At 61.1% G+C, this 22,256-nt stretch overlaps 3 protein-coding genes across 5 annotated transcripts in view; 2 read left to right on the top strand and 1 right to left on the bottom strand.

Moving 5' to 3' along the window:
* The window catches only part of INTS3 (integrator complex subunit 3), a 36,449-nt gene extending 31,435 nt beyond the window's left edge, over positions 1–5,014 (top strand). The window contains exons 26-30 of the mRNA XM_077789420.2: positions 735–902; positions 4,055–4,155; positions 4,254–4,326; positions 4,404–4,563; positions 4,644–5,014. Of these exons, the coding sequence (XP_077645546.1) occupies positions 735–902; positions 4,055–4,155; positions 4,254–4,326; positions 4,404–4,563; positions 4,644–4,721 (580 nt within the window). The 3' untranslated portion in view covers positions 4,722–5,014. The remainder of the gene's footprint in view (positions 1–734; positions 903–4,054; positions 4,156–4,253; positions 4,327–4,403; positions 4,564–4,643) is intronic.
* Positions 5,015–6,706: 1,692 nt separating this feature from the next.
* On the top strand, positions 6,707–15,451 carry SLC27A3 (solute carrier family 27 member 3). Its single transcript, XM_085560436.1, has 11 exons — positions 6,707–6,745; positions 6,863–7,274; positions 7,672–7,881; positions 7,960–8,118; positions 8,190–8,314; positions 8,381–8,575; positions 8,654–8,744; positions 9,291–9,489; positions 9,598–9,695; positions 9,769–9,899; positions 13,892–15,451. Exons 1-11 carry the CDS (start codon positions 6,707–6,709, stop codon positions 14,066–14,068), a joined length of 1,836 nt encoding a protein of 611 aa, XP_085416562.1. The 3' UTR covers positions 14,069–15,451.
* The window catches only part of GATAD2B (GATA zinc finger domain containing 2B), a 31,102-nt gene continuing 24,297 nt past the window's right edge, over positions 15,452–22,256 (bottom strand). For all 3 annotated transcript variants that reach the window (XM_077789417.2, XM_077789418.2, XM_085560806.1), the window contains exon 11: positions 15,452–21,878. In XM_077789417.2, coding sequence (XP_077645543.1) covers positions 21,745–21,878 — 134 coding nt within the window. In that variant the 3' untranslated portion in view covers positions 15,452–21,744. The remainder of the gene's footprint in view (positions 21,879–22,256) is intronic.

The following is a 22,256-nucleotide window of genomic DNA, read 5'->3' as shown; positions in this document are numbered from 1 at the left end:
CCCAGGGGGGGTCTGGGGGGCACAGGGGGGGTTTGGGGGGCACAGGGGGCGATCTGGGGGGCACAGGGGGGGGTTTGGGGGGCACAGGGGGCGATCTGGGGGGCACTGCAGAGCTCTGGGGGTCTCTGGGCTGTCCCCACCGGTGTGGGGCCATGCTGGCCCCCATAGGGGGGGATTTGGGGGGCTCTCCCGGGGGTCCCGGGGGGGGTTTCTTGCCCATCCCCATTCTGGGGTCTCTCCGGGGGTCCCGGGGCCGTTCCCTGCCCGTGCCCACTCCGGGGTCTCTCCGGGGGTCCCGGGGGTCTCCCGGGGCTGTTCCCTGCCCATGCCCACTCCAGGGTCTGTCCCGGGGGTCTCCCTGGGGGTTCCCTGCCCGTGCCCACTCTGGGGTTTCTCCAGGGGTCTCCCTCGGGGTTCCCTGCCCATGCCCACTCCGGGGTCTCTCCGGGGGTCTCCCGGGGCCGTTCCCTGCCCGTGCCCACTCCGGGGTCTCTCCGGGGGTCCCAGGGCCATTCCCTGCCCGTGCCCACTTTGGGGTCTCTCCGGGGGTCCCGGTGCCGTTCCCTGCCCGTGCCCACTTTGGGGTCTCTCCGGGGGTCTCCCTCGGGGTTCCCTGCCCGTGCCCACTCCGGGGTCTCTCCGGGGGTCCCGGTGCCGTTCCCTGCCCGTGCCCACTCCGGGGTCTCTCCGGGGGTCCCGGGGGTCCCGGGGCCGTTCCGTGCCCGCCGTGCCAGGCCCAGCGAGGAGATGGTGAAGATGGTTCTGAGCCGGCCGTGCCACCCCGAGGACCAGTTCACCACCAGCATCCTGCGGCACTGGGGGCTGCGGCACGACGACCTCCTGGGCGAGCACATCAAGGCCCTGCTGATCAAGAACAACAGCCTGCCCCGCAAGCGCCAGAGGTGGGGATTCGGGAATTCCTGGGAATTCCTTCCCTCAGGGACTGGGGATTGTCTGTCCTGCCCCGCAAGCGCCAGAGATTCGGGAATTCCTGGGAATTCCTTCCCTCAGGGACTGGGGATTGTCCTGCCCCGCAAGCGCCAGAGATTCGGGAATTCCTGGGAATTGCTTCCCTGAGGGACTGGGGATTGTCTGTCCTGCCCCGCAAGCGCCAGAGGTGGGGATTCGGGAATTCCTGGGAATTCCTTCCCTCAGGGACTGGGGTTTGTCCGTCCTGCCCCGCAAGCGCCAGAGGATTCGGGAATTCCTGGGAATTCCTTCCCTGAGGGACTGGGGTTTGTCTGTCCTGCCAGAGGTGGGGATTCGGGAATTCCTGGGAATTCCTTCCCTCAGGGACTGGGGTTTGTCCGTCCTGCCCCGCAAGCGCCAGAGGTGGGGATTCGGGAATTCCTGGGAATTCCTTCCCTCAGGGACTGGGGATTGTCTGTCCTGCCGCACAAGCGCCAGAGGATTCGGGAATTCCATTCCTGATTCCTGGGAATTCCCTCCCTAAAGATTTGGGGTTTTTTTCCCCTGCCCCGCAAGCACCAGAGCTGGGAATTCCTGATTCCTGGGAATTCCCTCCCTAAAAGATTGGGGGTTTTGACTCCTGCCCCACAAGTACCACAGGTGGAGAACGCTGGAATTCCTGGGAATTCCTTCCTTAAAGGACTGGGGCTTTTATCTCCCCTGCCCCACAAATGCCAGAGGTCTGGGAGTGCATTTCTGGGCTCTCAGCCCCATTTTTTGGGCTCTCACTCCCATTTTTTGACAGTTCATCCCCATTTTTTGGGCTCTCTCCCCCATTTTTGGGCTCTCACCCCCATTTCGGGGCTCTCCCCGATTTTTGGGCTCTCACCCTGTTTTTGGGCTCTCACTCCCATTTTTTGACAGCTAATCCCCATTTTTTGGGCTCTCACCCCATTTTTAGGCTCTCACTCCATTTTCTGGGCTCTCACCCCCATTTTTGGGCTCTCCATTTTTTGGCTCTCACCCCCATTTCTGGGCTCTCCATTTTTTGGCTCTCACCCCATTTTTGGGCTCCCACTCCCATTTTTTGACAGCTCATTCCCATTTTTTTGGGCTCTCACCCGTTTCTGGGCTCTCACCCAGTTTCTGGGCTCTCACTCCATTTTTTGGCCTCTCACTCCCATTTTTTGGGCTCTCCATTTTTTGGCTCTCACCCCCATTTTTTGGCTCTCACCCCCATTTTTTGGCTCTCACCCCCATTTTTGGGCTCTCCATTTTTTGGCTCTCACCCCCATTTTTTGGGCTCTCCATTTTTTAGCTCTCACCCCCATTTTTTGGGCTCTCCATTTTTTGTCTCTCACCCCCATTTTTGGGCTCTCACCTCCATTTTTTGGCTCTCCATTTTTTGGCTCTCACCCCCATTTTTGGGCTCTCTATTTTTTGGCTCTCACCCCCATTTTTTGGCTCTCACCCCCATTTTTGGGCTCTCACCCCCATTTTTTGGCTCTCACCCCCATTTTTGGGCTCTCCATTTTTTGGCTCTCACCCCCATTTTTTGGCTCTCACCCCCATTTTTGGGCTCTCCATTTTTTGGCTCTCACCCCCATTTTTTGGCTCTCACCCCCATTTTTGGGCTCTCCATTTTTTGGCTCTCACCCCCATTTTTGGACTCTCCATTTTTTGGCTCTCACCCCCATTTTTTGGCTCTCACCCCCATTTTTGGGCTCTCCATTTTTTGGCTCTCACCCCCATTTTTTGGCTCTCCATTTTTTGGCTCTCACCCCCATTTTGGGCTCTCCATTTTTTGGCTCTCACCCCCATTTTGGCCTCTCCATTTTTTGGCTCTCACCCCCATTTTTTGGCTCTCCATTTTTTGGCTCTCACCCCCATTTTTGGGCTCTCCATTTTTTGGCTCTCACCCCCATTTTTTGGCTCTCACCCCCATTTTTGGGCTCTCCATTTTTTGGCTCTCACCCCCATTTTTTGGCTCTCCATTTTTTGGCTCTCACCCCCATTTTGGGCTCTCCATTTTTTGGCTCTCACCCCCATTTTGGCCTCTCCATTTTTTGGCTCTCACCCCCATTTTTTGGCTCTCCATTTTTTGGCTCTCACCCCCATTTCTGGGCTCTCCATTTTTTGGCTCTCACCCCCATTTTTGGACTCTCACCCCCATTTCTGGGCTCTCCATTTTTTGGCTCTCACCCCCATTTTTGGACTCTCACCCCCATTTTTGGGCTCTTCATTTTTTGGCTCTCACCCCCATTTTTTGGCTCTCACCCCCATTTCTGGGCTCTCCATTTTTTGGCTCTCACCCCCATTTTTGGGCTCTCCATTTTTTGGCTCTCACCCCCATTTTTTGGGCTCTCCATTTTTTGGCTCTCACCCCCATTTTTTAGGCTCTCCATTTTTTGGCTCTCACCCCCATTTTTGGGCTCTCCATTTTTTGGCTCTCACCCCCATTTTTTGGCTCTCACCCCCATTTTTGGGCTCTCCATTTTTTGGCTCTCACCCCCATTTTTGGGCTCTCACCCCCATTTTTGGGCTCTCCACTTTTTGGCTCTCACCCCCATTTTTTGGCTCTCACCCCCATTTTTGGGCTCTCCATTTTTTGGCTCTCACCCCCATTTTTTGGCTCTCCATTTTTTGGCTCTCACCCCCATTTTGGGCTCTCCATTTTTGGGCTCTCACCCCCATTTTTGGGCTCTCCATTTTTTGGCTCTCACCCCCATTTTTTGGCTCTCACCCCCATTTTGGGCTCTCCATTTTTTGGCTCTCACCCCCATTTCTTGGCTCTCACCCCCATTTTTTGGCTCTCACCCCCATTTTTTGGCTCTCACCCCCATTTTTGGGCTCTCCATTTTTTGGCTCTCACCCCCATTTTGGGCTCTCCATTTTTTGGCTCTCACCCCCATTTTTGGGCTCTCCATTTTTTGGCTCTCACCCCCATTTTGGGCTCTCCATTTTTTGGCTCTCACCCCCATTTTTTGGGCTCTCCATTTTTTGGCTCTCACCCCCATTTTTTGGCTCTCACCCCCATTTTGGGCTCTCCATTTTTTGGCTCTCACCCCCATTTTTGGGCTCTCACCCCCATTTTGGGCTCTCCATTTTTTGGCTCTCACCCCCGTTTCTTGGCCCATCCCCGCAGCCTGCGCAGCTCCAGCAGCAAGCTGGCCCAGCTGACCCTGGAGCAGATCCTGGAGCACCTGGACAACCTCCGCCTCAACCTCACCAACACCAAGCAGAACTGTGGGTGCCTCCGGGGCTCGGGGCCGGGGGACGCGGGCTCGGGGCCGCCCTGACCCCGTTCCCACCCCGTTCCCACCCCGCTCCCGCCTCTCTCCCAGTTTTCAGCCAGACCCCGATCCTGCAGGCGCTGCAGCACGTCCAGGCCAGCTGCGACGAGGCGCACAAGATGAAGTGAGACCCCCTCCCTTCCCCTCCTCCTGCTCCCCTGCCCTCGGGGGGACCCCCTGAGCCCCTCTGTGTCCCCCCAGGTTCTCGGACCTCTTCTCCCTGGCCGAGGAGTACGAGGATTCCTCCAGCAAGCCCCCCAAGAGCCGCCGGAAAGCCACGGCGCTGGCCAGCCCCCGCAGCCGCAAGAGCGCCGCGCAGCCCCCCAACAACGAGGAGGAGTCGGGCTCCAGCAGCGCCTCGGTGAGAGACCCCCGAGACCCCCCCGGGCTCCCCAAATCCCCGGGGGGCCCGCGGTGACCCCCCCATCCCCGTCCCTGCAGGAGGAAGAGGACACCAAACCCAAACCGGCCAAGAGGAAAAGGAAAGGCTCCTCCGCTGTGGGCTCGGACAGTGACTGAGGGTGGGGAAACCCCCCGCCTCGGGGACCCCTCCCCACCTCGGGGACCCCTCCCCGCCTCGGGGACCCCTCCCCGCCTCGGGGAGCCCCCCGGGAGCCCCCCAAACCGGTGCCAGCAAGTCCCCGGGCACGGGGCCCCCTCCCCGGCTCCCGCCGCGCCCTTGGGACCCCTCCCCATTTCCACCACGTGGGGAGGGGTCGCGGTGTCGTCCTCCCCCCCGCAGGGGACACAAGTGCAGGGGAGGGGGGCACCCCCAACCCCATTTTCCTTAGAAATGTAAATAAAGGGTGAAATGAGTCGCTGCTGCAGGATGATTTGGGAAGGGGGCAGACGGGGGGTCCCGCCCCTCTCGGGGGTCCTGGGGGGCGTCAGCACCGGTGGCCAGCGGGATTTGGGGAGGGGGGTCCTGCTCCCCAGAGCTCCCTCAGCGTTTTTAAGTGTTTTTAAGAAAAGCAGCAATAAAAACCTTCCTGTTTTGTACCAAACGGCCCCAATTTGTGGTGGGGGGCGGGGGGGGGCTGGGGGCCTTGTCCCCCCCTTGGTGTGGCCTGGCCGGGGCACGCGGCTCGCCCGGGGACAGGGACAGTGCCAGAGACCCCCGAGATGGGGACACTGCCAGAGACCCCCGGGACAGGGACACTGCCAGAGCCCCCCGAGATGGGGACAGTGCCAGAGCCCCCCGGGACAGGGACAGTGCCAGAGCCCCCCGGGACGGGGACAGTGCCAGAGCCCCCCGGGATGGGGACAGTGCCAGAGCCCCCCAGGATGGGGACAGTGCCAGAGCCCCCCAGGATGGGGACAGTGCCAGAGCCCCCCGGGATGGGGACAGTGCCAGAGCCCCCCCGGAATGGGGACAGTGCCAGAGCCCCCCCGGGATGGGGACAGTGCCAGAGCCCCCCGGGGGGGGACACTGCCAGAGCCCCCCGAGATGGGGACAGTGCCAGAGACCCCCGGGACAGGGACAGTGTCAGAGCCCCCCCGGGATGGGGACAGTGCCAGAGACCCCCAGGATGGGGACAGTGCCAGAGACCCCCGGGACAGGGACAGTGCCAGAGCCCCCCCGGGTTGGGGACAGTGCCAGAGCCCCCCGGGACAGGGACAGTGCCAGAGACCCCCGGGGTGGGGACAGTGCCAGAGACCCCCGAGATGGGGACAGTGCCAGAGCCCCCCGGGATGGGGACAGTGCCAGAGCCCCCCAGGATGGGGACAGTGCCAGAGACCCCCGAGATGGGGACAGTGCCAGAGCCCCCCAGGATGGGGACAGTGCCAGAGCCCCCCAGGACAGGGACACTGCCAGAGCCCCCCAGGATGAGGACAGTGCCAGAGCCCCCCGGAATGGGGACAGTGCCAGAGCCCCCCAGGACAGGGACAGTGCCAGAGCCCCCCCGGGTTGGGGACAGTGCCAGAGCCCCCCGGGATGGGGACAGTGCCAGAGACCCCCGAGATGGGGACACTGCCAGAGACCCCCGGGACAGGGACAGTGCCAGAGCCCCCCGGGACGGGGACAGTGCCAGAGCCCCCCGGGACAGGGACAGTGCCAGAGCCCCCCGGGATGGTGACAGTGCCAGAGCCCCCCGAGATGGGGACACTGCCAGAGCCCCCGGGATGGGGACAGTGCCAGAGCCCCCCGGGATGGTGACAGTGCCAGAGCCCCCCGAGATGGGGACACTGCCAGAGCCCCCCCAGGACAGGGACAGTGCCAGAGCCCCCCGAGATGGGGACACTGCCAGAGCCCCCCCAGGACAGGGACAGTGCCAGAGCCCCCCGGGACGGGAATCTGGGACAGGGAGGGAGCGCGGAGGCCTCGGAGGGGGACAGGGAGGGGACAGGGTGGGACAAAGGGGGCACTGGAGGGGGACAGAGGTGACACTGGGGGGGCGCGGTGGGGACTGGGGGGGGTCGGGGTGGGGGCGTGGCCATGGTGGGCGTGGTCGGTGGGCGTGGTCACGGTGGGCGTGTCCCCCCGCCCCGGGGCGGCGCGGGCGATGGCGCTGGCGGCGGCGCTGGGCGCGCTGGGGCTGGGGGCGCTGGGGCTGGGGGCGCTGGGGGTCCCGGGGGTCCCGGGGGTCCTGGGGGCGCTCCGGGGGGCGCCGCTGGCCGCGGGGGCGCTGGGGGCTCTGGCGGCGCTGCTGGCGCTGCAGCGGCGGCGGCTGCCGCACCTCTGGGCCGACCTGGCGTTCGCGCTGCGGGCGCTGCGGGCGCGGCGGCGGGCGCGGGCGGGCCCCGGGGGCAGCGTGGTGTCCCGGTTCCTCCGCGCGGCGCGGGCGGCCCCGGCGCGGCCGTTCCTGCGGGCCCGGGCGGGCGCGGCGCCGCTCGGGCGGGCGGCGCGCAGCGTGGCGCGGGTGGCGAACGCGCTGCGGGCGCTGCGGGCCCCGCCGCGGCCCGGGGACACCGTGGGGCTGCTGGTGGGCAACGAGCCCCGCTTCGTGTGGGGCTGGTTCGGGCTGGCGGCGCTCGGGGCCCGCCCGGCCTTCCTGGGCACGGCGCTGCGCCCCGCGGGGCTCCGGCACTGCCTGCGCGGCTGCGGGGCGCGGGCGCTGCTGGTGGCGGACGGTGAGACCCGGGGACACCGACACCGGGGGGACACCGGGGGGACACCGGGGGGGCACCGGGAGGAGCGGGGAGCGTGGCGGGAAAGGGCCCGAGAGGAAGCGGGGAGCGTTCGGGCGCGGGGGATAACGGGGGGACACCGAGGGGAGCGGGAGGGGACCGAGGAATGCGGGGGGAAAGCACCGGGGAACGGCGGGGCCCGGGGGTGGTGCGGCCGCGGAGTGGGGAGATCCCGGGCTGTAACGGGACCGGGGGGATGAGAGGACGGGGGGCCGGAGCGGGACCAGGGGAATAACGGGGCAGGACCGGGGACGAGGGGTGGGTGGCACGTGTGGCACCGGGGCTGGGGCGGTGGCACCGGGCCCGGCGAGGTGGTCCCCACACGGTGCCGTCCCCCCAGACCTGTTCGGGTCGGTGGAGCCGCTCCTGGCCGACCTGCGGGAGGACGGCGTGGCCGTGTGGGTGCTGGGAGCGGGGCCGTACCCGCCGGGCGTCGTGGCGCTGCAGGAGCTGCTGGACGCGGCCTCCGAGGAGCTGGAGCCCGAGGACGTGTGGGAGCCCGAGGACATGAACGACACCTGCCTCTACATCTTCACCTCGGGCACCACCGGTGGGAACGGCACCGGGGGTCGGGGGGTTCTGCTTGAGCCTGGGCGGGGGGGGGCTTAACTCTGTTCTGCCCTCCCAGGCCTCCCCAAAGCCGCCCGCGTGTCCCACCTCAAGTCCATCATGTGCCTGGGCTTCTACGAGCTGGTGGGAGCCTCCAGCCGGGACGTCGTGTACCTGGCGCTGCCCCTCTACCACATGGCCGGGTCCCTGCTGGGCATCGTCGGCTGCCTCGGCATCGGTGAGCGGCGCCGGGGCGCCGGGGCCGGTCCGGGGGTGTCCTGGGGCTGATCCCCCCTCTCCGTGCCGCAGGGGCAACGTGCGTGCTGAAGGAGAAGTTCTCAGCCAGCCACTTCTGGGACGAGTGCCGCGCCGAGGGCGTCACCGTGTTCCAGTACATCGGGGAGCTGTGCCGGTACCTGGTGAACCAGCCGCAGGTCAGGGCGGGCGGCGGGGCCGGGGGGGACCCGGGGGTAGCCCCGGAGCTGACGGTGGCCCCGCAGCGCCCCGGGGAGCGGCAGCACGGGCTGCGGCTGGCGGTGGGCAGCGGCCTCCGCCCCGACGTCTGGCGGAGCTTCCAGCGGCGCTTCGGGCCCGTGCGCATCGTGGAGACGTACGGGATGAGCGAGGGCAACGTCTCCCTCTTCAACTACACCGGCACCCCGGGCGCCGTGGGCCGCTGCAGCTTCATCTACAAGGTGTGGGGCTGGGCCCGGGGGGCTGCGCCCCGGAATCCCCCCAGCCCAGGCGCTGAGCCCGGCCCGCCCCCTCCCCAGCTCTTCTCGCCCTTCGAGGTCGTTCGCTACGACGTGGCGGCCGGAGCGCCCGAGCGGGACGAGGCCGGACGCTGCATCCGCGCCCGGACGGGTGAGGAGCGGGCGCGGGGCGGCTCCGGGGGCCCGGGGAGGCTCCGAGGGTGCCCGGGGCGGCTCGGGGGGTGCCCGGTGCGGCTCGGGGGTGCCCGGGGAGGCTCCGGGGCCCCAGGGAGGTTCCGGTGGTGCCCGGTGCGGCTCGGGGGGTGCCCGGGGCGGCTCCGGGGTTGCCCGGTGCGGCTCCTGGGGTGCCCGGTGCGGCTCGGGGGGTGCCCGGTGCGGCTCCGGGGGTGCCCGGTGCGGCTCCGGGGGTGCCCGGGGCGGCTCGGGGGGTGCCCGGGGAGGCTCCTGGGGTGCCCGGGGAGGCTCCGGGGGTGCCCGGGGCGGCTCGGGGGTGCCCGGTGCGGCTCGGGGGGTGCCCGGGGAGGCTCCTGGGGTGCCCGGGGAGGCTCCGGGGGTGCCCGGTGCGGCTCGGGGGGTGCCCGGTGCGGCTCCGGTGGTGCCCGGAGCGGCTCCGGGGGTGCCCGGTGCGGCTCGGGGGGTGCCCGGAGCGACTCCGGGAGATGCCCGGGGCTGCCCGTCACCGTCGCCGCGGCCGCAGGTGAGACGGGGCTGCTGATCGCGCCGGTGACCCGCCGGACGCCGTTCCTGGGCTACGCCGGCAGCCGGGAGCTGTCGGAGCAGAAGCTGCTCCGCGGGGTGTTCGCCGAGGGCGACGAGTTCTTCAACACCGGGGACCTGGTGGAGCAGGACGAGCAGCAGTTCGTGCGCTTCCGCGACCGCACCGGGGACACCTTCAGGTGCCCGAGCCCCCCGGCGCGGGGGGCGCCCGCAGAGCCCCTCCCTGCCCGGCCCGGCCCCGGGGGACATTCCGGGGGGTCTCATCCCCCATCCCGCGTCCCCTCCAGGTGGAAAGGCGAGAACGTGGCCACCACGGAAGTGGCCGAGGCGCTGCTGGCCCACGAGTCCCTGCAGGAAGCCACCGTGTACGGCGTCACCGTGCCAGGTACCGCCGGTCCCGGCGCCGCCCCCGGGCCCCGCCGGCCCCGCGGTCGCCCCACGCGTCCCCTCGCCCGCAGGCCACGAGGGCCGGGCCGGGATGGCCGCGCTCGTCCTGCGGCCCGGCCGCTCCCTGGACGGCCCCGGCCTCTACCGGCACCTGGAGCAGCGGCTGCCGCCGTACGCGCGGCCGCGCTTCCTCCGCCTGCAGGTAACGGGGCGAGCCCGCTGGGAGCTGGGATGGGGATGGAAACTGGGATGGGGATGGAAACTGGGATGGGGGATGGAAACTGGGATGGGGGAGGGAAACTGGGATGGGGGATGGGAGCTGGGATGGGGATGGAAACTGGGATTTGGGATGGGAACTGGGATGGGGGATGGAAACTGGGATGGGGGATGGAAATTGGGATGGGGATGGAAACTGGGATGGGGGATGGAAACTGGGATGGGGGATGGAAATTGGGATGGGGGATGGAAACTGGGATGGGGATGGAAACTGGGATGGGGGATGGAAACTGGGATGGGGGATGGAAATTGGGATGGGGGATGGAAACTGGGATGGGGATGGAAACTGGGATGGGGATGGAAACTGGGATGGGGATGGAAACTGGGATGGGGGATGGAAACTGGGATGGGGGATGGAAACTGGGATTTGGGATGGGAGCTGGGATGGGGGATGGAAACTGGGATGGGGGATGGAAACTGGGATTTGGGATGGGAGCTGGGATTTGGGATGGAAACTGGGATGGGGGATGGAAACTGGGATGGGGATGGAAACTGGGATTTGGGATGGGAACTGGGATTTGGGATGGGAGCTGGGATTTGGGATGGAAACTGGGATGGGGGAGGGAAACTGGGATGGGGGATGGAAACTGGGATGGGGGATGGAAACTGGGATGGGGGATGGAAACTGGGATTTGGGATGGAAACTGGGATGGGGGATGGGAACTGGGATTTTGGGATGGAAACTGGGATGGGGATGGAAACTGGGATGGGGGATGGAAACTGGGATTTTGGGATGGAAACTGGGATGGGGGATGGAAACTGGGATGGGGGATGGAAACTGGGATGGGGATGGAAACTGGGATGGGGGATGGGAACTGGGATTTGGGATGGGAACTGGGATTTGGGATGGGAGCTGGGATTTGGGATGGAAACTGGAATGGGGGATGGAAACTGGGATGGGGGATGGAAACTGGGATTTGGGATAGGAACTGGGATTTGGGATGGGAACTGGGATTTGGGATGGGAGCTGGGATTTGGGATGGGAACTGGGATTTGGGATGGAAACTGGGATTTGGGATGGAAACTGGGATGGGGGATGGAAACTGGGATTTGGGATGGAAGCTGGGATGGGGATGGAAACTGGGATTTGGGATGGAAGCTGGGATGGGGGATGGAAACTGGGATGGGGGATGGAAATTGGGATGGGGGATGGAAACGGGGATGGGGGATGGAAATTGGGATGGGGGATGGAAACTGGGATTTGGGATGGAAACTGGGATTTGGGATGGAAACTGGGATTTGGGATGGAAACTGGGATGGGGGATGGAAACTGGGATTTGGGATGGGAGCTGGGATGGGGGATAGGAACTGGGATTTTGGCTGAAATCTGGGATCTGGGGCTGAAATCCCGGGATCTGGGGCTGGAATCTGGGATTTCGGGATGAAATCTGACATTTCGGGATGAAATCTGGGATTTTGGGCTGAAATCCTGGGATCTCGGGCTGGAATCTGGGATTTTGGGATGAAATGTCAGGCTGAAATCCTGGGGTTTCAGGCTAAAATCCTGGAATTTGGGGCTGAAATTCCTGGGATTTTGGGGCTGAAATCCTGGGATTTCAGGTTGAAAACCTGGAATTTTAGGCTGAAATTCCTGGGGTTTCCGGCTGAAATTTTAGGCGGAAATCCTGGAATTTTGGGGAGAAAATCCTGAGATTTCGGGCTGAAATCCTGGAATTTTAGGGTGGAACTCCTGGCTTTTTGGGCTGAAATGCTGGTTTTTGGGGTGAAATGCTGTTTTTTGGGGTGAAATGCTGTTTTTTGGGGTGCAATGCTGGGTTTTTGGGGTCAGATTCTGTTTTTTGGGGTGAAATGCTGTTTTTTGGGGTGAAATGCTGTTTTTTGGGGTGAAATGCTGGGTTTTTGGGCTGAAGTGCTGGTTTTTGGGGGGAAATGCTGTTTTTTGGGGTGAAATGCTGTTTTTTGGGGTGAAATGCGGGGTTTTTGGGCTGAAGTGCTGGTTTTTGGGGGGAAATGCTGTTTTTTGGGGTGAAATGCTGGTTTTTGGGGTCAGATGCTGGGTTTTTGGGGTGCAATGCTGGGTTTTTGGGGTGCAATGCTGGGTTTTTGGGGGGAAATGCTGTTTTTTGGGGTGCAATGCTGGTTTTTGGGGTGCAATGCTGGGTTTTTGGGGTCAGATTCTGTTTTTTGGGGTGAAATGCGGGTTTTTTGGGGTGAAATGCGGGGTTTTTGGGGTGAAACGCTGGGTTTTTGGGGTGAAACGCTGGGTTTTTGGGGTGCAATGCTGGATTTTTGGGGTGAAACGCTGGGTTTTTGGGGTGAAATGCGGGGTTTTTGGGGTGAAACGCTGGGTTTTTGGGGTGAAATGCGGGGTTTTTGGGGTGAAACGCTGGGTTTTTGGGGTGCAATGCTGTTTTTTGGGGTGAAATGCTGGGTTTTTGGGGTGCAATGCTGGGTTTGGGGTGCAATGCTGGGTTTTTGGGGTGCAATGCTGGTTTTTGGGGTGAAATGCTGGGTTTGGGGGTGAAATGTGGGGGTTTTGGGGTGAAATGCTGGGTTTTTGGGCTCAGATGCTGTTTTTTGGGGTGAAATGCGGGGTTTTTGGGGTGAAATGCTGTTTTTTGGGGTGAAACGCTGGGTTTTTGGGGTGAAACGCTGGGTTTTGGGGTGAAATGCTGGGTTTTTGGGGTGAAATGCTGGGTTTTTGGGGTCAGATGCTGTTTTTTGGGGTGCAATGCTGGGTTTTTGGGGTGCAATGCGGGTTTTTTGGGGTGAAACGCTGGGTTTTTGGGGTCAGATTCTGTTTTTTGGGGTGCAATGCTGGATTTTTGGGGTGAAACGCTGGGTTTTTGGGGTGCAATGCTGGATTTTTGGGGTGAAACGCTGGGTTTTTGGGGTGAAATGCTGGGTTTTTGGGGTCAGATGCTGGGTTTGGGGTGCAATGCTGGGTTTTTGGGGTCAGATTCTGTTTTTTGGGGGTGCAATGCTGGGTTTTTGGGGTGCAATGCTGGGTTTTTGGGGTGAAACGCTGGGTTTTTGGGGCTCAGATTCTGTTTTTTGGGGTGCAATGCTGGGTTTTGGGGTGCAATGCTGGGTTTTGGGGGTGAAATGCTGGGTTTTTTGGGGTGAAATGCGGGGTTTTTGGGGTGAAATGCTGGGTTTTTGGGGCTCAGATTCTGTTTTTTGGGGTGAAATGTGGGGTTTTTGGGGTGCAATGCTGGGTTTTTGGGGTGCAATGCTGGGTTTTTGGGGTGAAATGCTGGTTTTTGGGGTCAGATGCTGTTTTTTGGGGTGAAATGCGGGGTTTTTGGGGTGCAATGCTGGGTTTTTGGGGTGCAATGCTGTTTTTTGGGGTGAAATGCGGGGTTTTTGGGGTGCAATGCTGGGTTTGGGGTGAAATGCTGGGTTTTTGGGGTGAAATGCTGGGTTTTTGGGGTGAAATGCTGGGTTTTTGGGCTCAGATGCTGGGTTTTTGGGGTGAAATGCGGGGTTTTTGGGGTGCAATGCTGGGTTTTTGGGGTGAAACGCTGGGTTTTTGGGGTCAGATGCTGTTTTTTGGGGTGCAATGCTGGGTTTCTGGGGTGAAATGCTGGGTTTTTGGGGTGAAATGCTGGTTTTTTGGGGTGCAATGCTGTGTTTTTGGGGTGCAATGCTGGATTTTTGGGGTGAAACACTGGGTTTGGGGTGCAATGCTGGGTTTTTGGGGTCAGATTCTGTTTTTTGGGGTGAAACGCTGGGTTTTTGGGGTGAAACACTGGGTTTGGGGTGCAATGCTGGGTTTTTGGGCTCAGATTCTGTTTTTTGGGGTGCAATGCTGGTTTTTGGGGTGAAATGCTGGGTTTTTGGGGTCAGATGCTGGGTTTTTGGGGTGAAACGCTGGATTTTTGGGGTGAAACGCGGGGTTTTTGGGGTGAAACGCTGGGTTTGGGGGTGCCGGCTGCCCACGGCCGCCGTGCCCAGGAGCGCCTGGACGTGACCGAGACCTTCAAGCAGCGGAAGGTGCGGCTGGCGCGGGACGGCTGCGACCCCGCGCGGGTCCCGGTGCCGCTGCTGCTGCTGGACGAGGCCGCGCGCGCCTTCGTGCCGCTGGACCGGGAGCGCTGGCGGCGGCTGCGCGACGGGCGGCTGCGCCTCTGAGCCGGGACCGGAGCCCGAAACGGGGATGGGAGCCCGAAACGGGCACCAGGAACCCCAAAATGTGCCAGGAAACCTGAAATGGGGACCGGAGCCCGAAACGGGCACCGGAGCCCGAAACGGGCACCGGACCTTGAAATGGGGACCGGAGCCGAAACGGGCACCGGACCCGAAACGGGCACCAGGAACCCCAAAATGTGCCAGGAAACCCGAAACGGGCACCGGAGCCGAAACGGGCACCAGGAACCCCAAAATGTGCCAGGAAACCCGAAACGGGCACCGGAGCCCGAAACGGGCACCGGACCCGAAACGGGCACCGGACCTTGAAATGGGGACCGGAGCCCGAAACGGGGACGGGACCCGAAATGGGGACGGGAGCCCGAAATGTGCCAGGAAACCCAAAATGTGTGCTGGGAACCCCGAAATGTGCACCAGGATCCCCAAATCTGTCCTGGGAACCCCGAATCTGTACCGGGAACCCCAAAATGTGTACTGGGAACCCCGAAATGTGCCAGGAACCCCTAATCTGTACCGGGAACCCCTAATCTGTACTGGGAAACCCGAAATGTGCCAGGAAACCCGAAAATCTGTACCAGGAACCCGAAAATCTGTACCGGGAACCCCCAAATCTGTACCGGGAACCCCGAAATGTGTGCCAGGAATCCCAAATCTGTACCGGGAACCCCGAAATGTGCCAGGAACCCCGAAATGTGTGCCAGGAACCCCAAAATCTGTACTGGGAACCCCGAAATGTGTGCTGGGAACCCCGAATCTGTACCGGGAACCCCAAATCTGTACCAGGAACCCCGAATCTGTACCGGGAACCCCAAAATGTGCCGGGAACCCCGAAATCTGTACTGGGGGTCCCAAAATCCGTCCCAGGGGGTCCCAAATCCATCCCAGGAACCCCAAAATCCATCCCAGGAACCCCAAAATCCATCCCGGGAACCCCAAAATCCATCCCGGGAACCCCAAAATCCATGCCAGGGTTCCTCGTGTTCATCCTGGGGGCCCCAGAATCCATTCCAGGGATCCCAAAATCCATCCCGTGGGTCCCAAAATCCGTCCCGGGGGTCCCCAAATCCATCCTGGGGGTCCCCAAATCCATCCTGGGGGTCCCCAAATCCATCCTGTCCCTCCCCCCCAGCCGCCGGTGCCTTCCCCCCCCGCCCCGGGGGCTCTTTGTAGACAAAATCCCCATTTTGGGTCTTTTTTTGGCAAATAAAACTTTTGTAGCAAACTTTTGGGGTCGGGACACCGAGGCCGAGTCCCCACGGCCTGGAGGGATTTTGGGGGGGGGGATTGGAGGGGCCCCGCCTGGATTTGGGGTCCCCCCCCCCCCCTCAATTTGCCAAACGATTCCTCAATTAAATAATTACCAAGGGCTGAAGTTTTAATTGATTTTATTTTTAAGCCTTTCTCCAAAAAGTGGGGGACGCCCCCGCCCCAGCTCTGCCATCAGCCCCGAGCTCAAAACCGATGGAAAAGAGGGAAAAAATGGGGGAAAAGCCCCGAAATTTGTGCCAAAAAAACCCCAAAAAACATTCCCACCCTCCCCCCACCCCCAAGCCAGCAACCGGGGGCCCAAATCTGCGAATTTGGGCTGAAATCGCCCAAATTTGGAGCAAATCGGGGCCAGAATCCCCGAAATTCGGCCCGAGCGACGGAAACGGGAACGGAACGCTGGAAATGGAATTTCCTCCTCTGGGGCCGAGCAAGCGGGGCTGAAATCCCCCAAAAATCCCCAAATCCCCAAATCCCCAAATCCCCAAATCCCAAATCCCGCAGCCGGGCACCGAAATCCTGCACAGCGGGAGCGGAAACACAGGAATTGGGCCCAAAATCTGGGAAAAATCCAACAATCCGGGCCTAAAATATTGATTTTTTTTTTATTTTCTGCCACCCAAACTGGGCTGAAATGCTGCAAATTTTACCCAAATCCCCAAATTTGGACGGGGAATAAAAAATGTGGGTGGGAAATCCTGAAAAGTGGGAGAGGAACCAAAGAGTTCGGGTTGAAATCCTGGAATTTTGGGCTGGGATTTCGGGCTGAAATCCTGGAATTTTGCTCTGAAATCTTGGGATTTTGGGCTGGATGTTTTTGCTAAAACCCTGGAATTTTGGGCTGAAACCATGGAATTTCGTGCTGAATTCCTGGAAGTTTGGGCTGGAATTTTGGGCTGGAATTCTGGGCTGAAATCTGGAAACTTCTGTCTGAAATCCTGGAATTTTGGGCTGGGATTTTGGGGTGAAATCCTGGAATTTTGGGCAGGAAGTCCTGGAATTTTGGGATGAAATCCTGGATTTTTTTTCGGAAATCGTAGAATTTTGGCTGGAATTTTGGGCTGGAATCCCCGATTTTTGGGCCAGAATTTCGGGCTGAAATCTGGAATTTCAGGCTGAAATCTGGATTTCTGGGCTGGAATTTCGGTCTGAAATCTGGAATTTCATGCTGCAATCTGGATTTTGGGCTGCAATCTGGAATTTTGGCTGGAATTTCATGCTGAAATCTGGATTTTGGGCTGAAATCTGGATTTTTGGGCTGCAATCTGGAACTTCGTGCTGCAATGTGGATTTTTGGGCTGGAATTTTGGGCTGAAATCTGGAATTTCGCCTGGAGTTTCATGCTGAAATCTGGAATTTCGTGCTGCAATGTGGATTTTGGGTTGAAATCTGGAATTTCGGCTGGAATTTCGTGCTGCAATGTGGATTTGGGCCGGCACCTCTCGCTCTGACCCCGCTGCTCCTCGGCCATGTCCCGGTTTTTCCCGTTTTTCCCGGTTTTTCCCGTTTTTCCCGTTTTTTCCCGTTTTTTCCCGGTTTTCCCGTTTTTTCCCGTTTTTCCCAGTTGTTCCCGTTTTTCCCGGTTTTTCCCGTTGTTCCCGGTTGTTCCCGTTTTTCCCGGTTTTTCCCGGTTTTTCCCGGTTTTTCCCGTTTTTTCCCGGTTGTTCCCGTTTTTTCCCGGTTGTTCCCGTTTTTTCCCGTTTTTCCCGGTTTTTCCCGTTTTTCCCGGTTTTTCCCGTTGTTCCCGGTTTTTCCCGGTTTTTCCCGTTTTTCCCGTTTTTCCCGGTTTTTCCCGTTGTTCCCGGTTTTTCCCGGTTTTCCCGGGGCACTCCAGCCCCACCCGCCCAGCGGGGCCGGGACGCCGCGCAGGAAAATTCAGTGCAAAAACAGGAGGGGCCCGAGGGCGCCGGACCAAGGCACAGAACGGGAGCCCGGGCACGGCACGGGCACCGGCAAGGGCACCGGCACGGGCACAGCATGGCACCGGCACGGGCACCGGCACCGGGACGGGCACCGGCATGGGCACCGGCACCGGGACGGGCACAGCATGGCACCGGGACGGGCACCGGGACGGGCACGGGCACCAGCACGGGCACAGCATGGCACCGGCACCGGCACGGGCACGGGCACCAGGATGGGCACCGGCACCAGGACGGGCACTGGCACGGGCACCGGCACGGGCACAGCATGGCACCGGGACGGGCACCGGCACAGAACCAGCACGGGCACGGGCACAGGCACCGGCACAGCATGGCGCCGGTACGGGCACGGGCACCGGTACGGGCACCGGCACCGGTACCGGTACCGGTACGGGCACAGCATGGCACCGGTACGGGCACGGGCACTGGTACAGGCACCAGCACGGGCACAGCATGGCACCAGGATGGGCACCGGCATGGAACCGGCACTGGCACGGGCACTGGCACCGGCAGGGGCAACGGCACGGGCATGGAACCGGCACCGGCACCGGCATGGGCACAGGCACCAGTACGGGCACCAGCACGGGCACGGAACCGGCACAGGCACGGGCACGGGCATGGGCACCGGCACCAGCACAGCATGGCACCAGGACGGGCACGGGCACGGAACCGGCACAGCCCCGGCCCCGGCACGGGCACCAGTACGGGCACTGGCACCGGCACGGGCACAGCATGGCACCGGCACGGGCACAGCATGGCACCGGCACCGGGACGGGCACCGGGACGAGTCCCAGGCGGTCTCGGTACCATGACCAGTTCCTTTCTTTCCTTTCTTTCCTTTCTTTCCTTTCTTTCCTTTCTTTCCTTTCTTTCCTTGTCTTGGGTTTTTTGGCGTTTTTTTTTTTTCCTTTTTTTCCTTTTTTTTTGATTTTTTTAAAATTATTTTTCCCCCCTACACAATGTACAGTTTTCATCTTTTTGTCGGGATTTTTTTTTTTACCTTTTTTTTTTTTAACCTTTCTTCTTTAACCTTTTTCTTTACCCTTTTATTTTTAACCCTTTTTTTAACCCTTTTTCTTTAACCTTTTTCTTTAACCCTTTTTTTAACCCTTTTTCCAACCCTTTTTTTCAACCCTTTTTTTAACTTTTTTTTTTTTTAAACCCTTTTTTTTAACCCCTTTTTTCTTTCCACCTTTTTTTTTTTTTCCTTAACCCCCCCCCCTCACCCTATTTTCTTTTTTTTTTATTTTTTCCTTTTTTTAATCTTTTCACCTTTTAATGTGTCAAGAAACAGCTCAGTTTTATATACACGGATGAGTCCTGGTTATATCGGCAGCGAGAGCGGAAGCGGGACGGGGGAATTGGGGACGGGGAATTTGGGATGGGAATGGGAGATGCCTTTGGAGGAACCAAAAAAAAAAAAAACCCCCCTCCCCAAAACAGAAACCCCAAAAAAGCGTTTTCACAAGCGGATCTACCCCTAGCCGGAAAAAAAGCAGGAAAAATCCTCCACGATTGGAGCTGGGGGAATAAAAAAAGGGAATTTTCTGGGATATCACAGCCCTGGGGGGAAAGGGGGGGCAAGCCAAAAATAATAATAATTATAATAATAATAATAATAAAAATAGGGATAAACCTATGCTGGGGGAGGAGGCCGGACATGGATCCAAATCCCCGCGGAATTTCGGGATCTTTGGGGGGGGGGGGAACTCCTTGGGATCCCAGGAAGGGTCTGGGGGGAATTTTGGGATTGGGGGGAGCCCGGTTTTGTTTTTGGGGGGTTGGGATTGCTCGGGAGCCCGGGAAGGGTTTGGGGCCATTTTGGGATTTTGGGAATTTTCTCCCCGCCCCCATCCTGGGAATCATTTTGGGGTGGGGGGTGGGATCTGCCCAGGACCCCGGGAAGGGGCTCGGGGTCGTTTTTGGGGGGTTCGGGGTCGTTTTTTGGGGTCGTTTTTTGGGAGGTGGGAACTGCCCGGGTTCATTTTTTTTGGGGGGGGGGAACTGCCCGCAGCCCCCCGGGGCTGAGCCCCCCAGGGAGGGGGGACAGGGCTGTCCCCCCACCCCGAAATTCATTTATAGCACCAAGAGTTCGGCCCCCCCGGGCCCCCCCCCCCTATTGCACTTGGGTTTGGGATCCTTTTCCAGGTTTTCACCATTTTTTACGGGTGAAAATCCCTTTTTTTTAGGGTTTTTAAAAATTCATTTTCTCATTGAAGCTCAGCCCAGGGGCCCTGGATTGGGGGGGACAGTGGCACTTAGGGGGGGGGGACCCCCAGGGGGTGGAGAGGGAATGACCCCACCCCCCAAAATAAAAGAAACCCCTAAAATAACCCAAAAATTCAGGTTTTAGCCCCAAAAACCCGATTTGTCAAAGTGCTCCCGGGGTGAGAAAAGGGGAGGGGGGGCGGGGGAGGAATTTTGGGGAGGGGGGAATTGAAAGGTAAAATTGGGGGGGGGGGAGCAGCTGGAAATGATCAAAGCCAACGAAAACACCCCAAAATTCCCCATTCCCGGATACAAACCCCCCTCCCCAAAAATCAGAACAAACCCCCCCCCCAAAATCAGAACAAATCCCAAATTTGCTTTGCCTCCGGGGGTGGGGGGTGGATTTTGGGGGTCCAACCCCCCCCCCCCCCGGGGTAAGTGCTCATTGATTTGGGGAGGGGGCTGGAGAGGGGGACCCCACTCGGTTCAGGGGTGGGTTGGGGTCCCAAAATTTACCGGGGGGGGTCCCCGCCCCGGTTTTGGGGTCCCCCTTTAGGGCTGGGGTTCCCCCCTGGTTTTGGGGGGTTTGGGGGGGGGTCCCCCCCGGAACTGGGGGAGGCGGCGCTTGGGAATTGCACGAGAGGAGCGGGAATGGGGGAAATTCAGGGAAAAAAAGGGGGAATTGGTAAAATTCACTGAAAGCACGAAAAAATGGGGAGGGGAGGGGAGGGGAGGGGAGGGGAGGGGAGGGGAGGGGAGGGAAGGGAAGGGAAGGGAAGGGAAGGGAAGGGAAGGGAAGGGAAGGGAAGGGAAGGGAAGGGAAGGGAAGGGAAGGGAAGGGAAGGGAAGGGAAGGGAAGGGAAGGGAAGGGAAGGGAAGGGAGGGGAGGGGAAGGAAATGGGGAGGGGAAGGAAATGGGGAAGGGGCAGGATAAGGTCGGGAAGGCTGAAGTGCAAATCGAGACTTTGCTCGCGGCTCATTTTCTTGCTTTGGGTTGTCCTCGACACCCCCAGGGGACATCGAGACCCCCCCCCCCATCCAGTGCCACCCCCGGGGACAGAGGGGACATCAGGGACCCCCCCCAACCCCGCAGTGCCACCCCTGTCACCCCCAGGACCCCACGCCGTCCCAGGGGGACACGGGTGCCGTTGGTGACCCCGGTGCCCCCGTGGGTGACAGCGGGGACAGGGAGGGGTGGCAGGGTGGGGACAGGGTGGGGACAGCGTGGGGACAGCGTGGGGACAGCGTGGGGACACTCACCCGCCCTGGCCGCCTTCGCTCCGCCGTCCGCTCCGGAGCCACCGCGTCCCCCCCAGCCCGTGGGGACACCCCGGGGGCGCCTCGAGGGACCCCTGGGGACACTGAGGGACCCCGAGGGGCGCCTGGGGCAGCTCTGGCAGCGTCTGTCACCCCCGGGGACATCGGGATCGGAGCCGGGGGCGCGGGGCCGGTGGCTCCGGGGTCCCAGGGGGAGGTGACACCCCTGGGATTTGGGCCAAGGGGAGGTGACACCCCCGGGATCAGACCCCAAAGGGATTCATCCCCCCGGGATCGGGGCCAGGGGGAGGTGACACCCCCGGGATCAGACCCCAAAGGGATTCATCCCCCCAGATTGGGGCCAAGGGGAGGTGACACCCCCAGGATCAGACCCCAAAGGGATTCATCCCCCCGGGATCGGGGCCAGGGGGAGGTGAGACCCCCGGGATCAGACCCCAAAGGGATTCATCCCCCCGGGATCGGGGCCAGGGGGAGGTGACACCCCCGGGATCAGACCCCAAAGGGATTCATCCCCCCGGGATCGGGGCCAGGGGGAGGTGACACCCCCGGGATCAGACCCCAAAGGGATTCATCCCCCCCGGGATCAGCGCCTCCCCCCAGCAGCCACCCCATAAATCCCCCCGGAATCAGCACAAGCTGCTCCCCCAAAATCTCCCCCTCCCGGGGACTGGGGAAGGTGCCCTTGCCAAAGTCTCTGGAAAAGGGAGAAAAAAGCTTTAACCATCCATGGAGCGAAGGGAGAGAGGGGGGAAAAAATAAGGAAAAAAGGGGCAAAAAACAACCCACAACACAAGGAGAAAGCGGCGGCGTTACAAAAGGAGCGGCGGGGCCGGGGCTGCTCGGCCGCGCGGGGAGCGGCTCCCGGCCCGGAGGAGCGAAGGAATCTCGGGCTGGGAGCGGGACCGGCGGCCTCTGAAATGTTTGTCTGTCTGTCTGTCTTTCCCCACGCTCTCCGTTTGTTTCTCGGGGCTCCCGGGAGCGGGGCCGGGGCTATTTCTGCCCGCTGATGGACTGGGATATGGAGCGCGGCGGGATCATATCCAGCAGGTATTCCCGCTGCCGGTCTGCCAGGCTCGACGCTTTGTGGCCCCCGATGCCGGCGTTCAGGTACGCGATGTTCACTCCTGGCGGGAGCAGGGACCCTCCGGCACGGCCGACCCCGGGATCCACCCGCGGAGCCTCCCGCGGATCCCAGGGATCATCCCACAGAGCCCCAGATCCTCCCACGGATCCCAGGGATCATCCCACAGAGCCCACAGAGCCATGGATCCTCCCACGGATCCCAGGGATCATCCCACAGAGCCCCAGATCCTCCCACGGATCCCAGGGATCATCCCACAGAGCCCACGGATCCCAGGGATCATCCCACAGAGCCACAGATCCTCCCACGGATCCCAGGGATCATCCCACAGAGCCCACAGAGCCATGGATCCTCCCAGGGATCATCCCACAGAGCCCACAGATCCCAGGGATCCTCCCACAGAGCCATGGATCCTCCCACA

This window comes from Lonchura striata, chromosome 25 (assembly GCF_050655825.1).
Source record: "Lonchura striata isolate lonStrDom1 chromosome 25, ASM5065582v1, whole genome shotgun sequence".
Lineage (NCBI taxonomy): Eukaryota > Metazoa > Chordata > Aves > Passeriformes > Estrildidae > Lonchura > Lonchura striata.
This window is presented reverse-complemented; position numbering and strand designations above follow the sequence as displayed.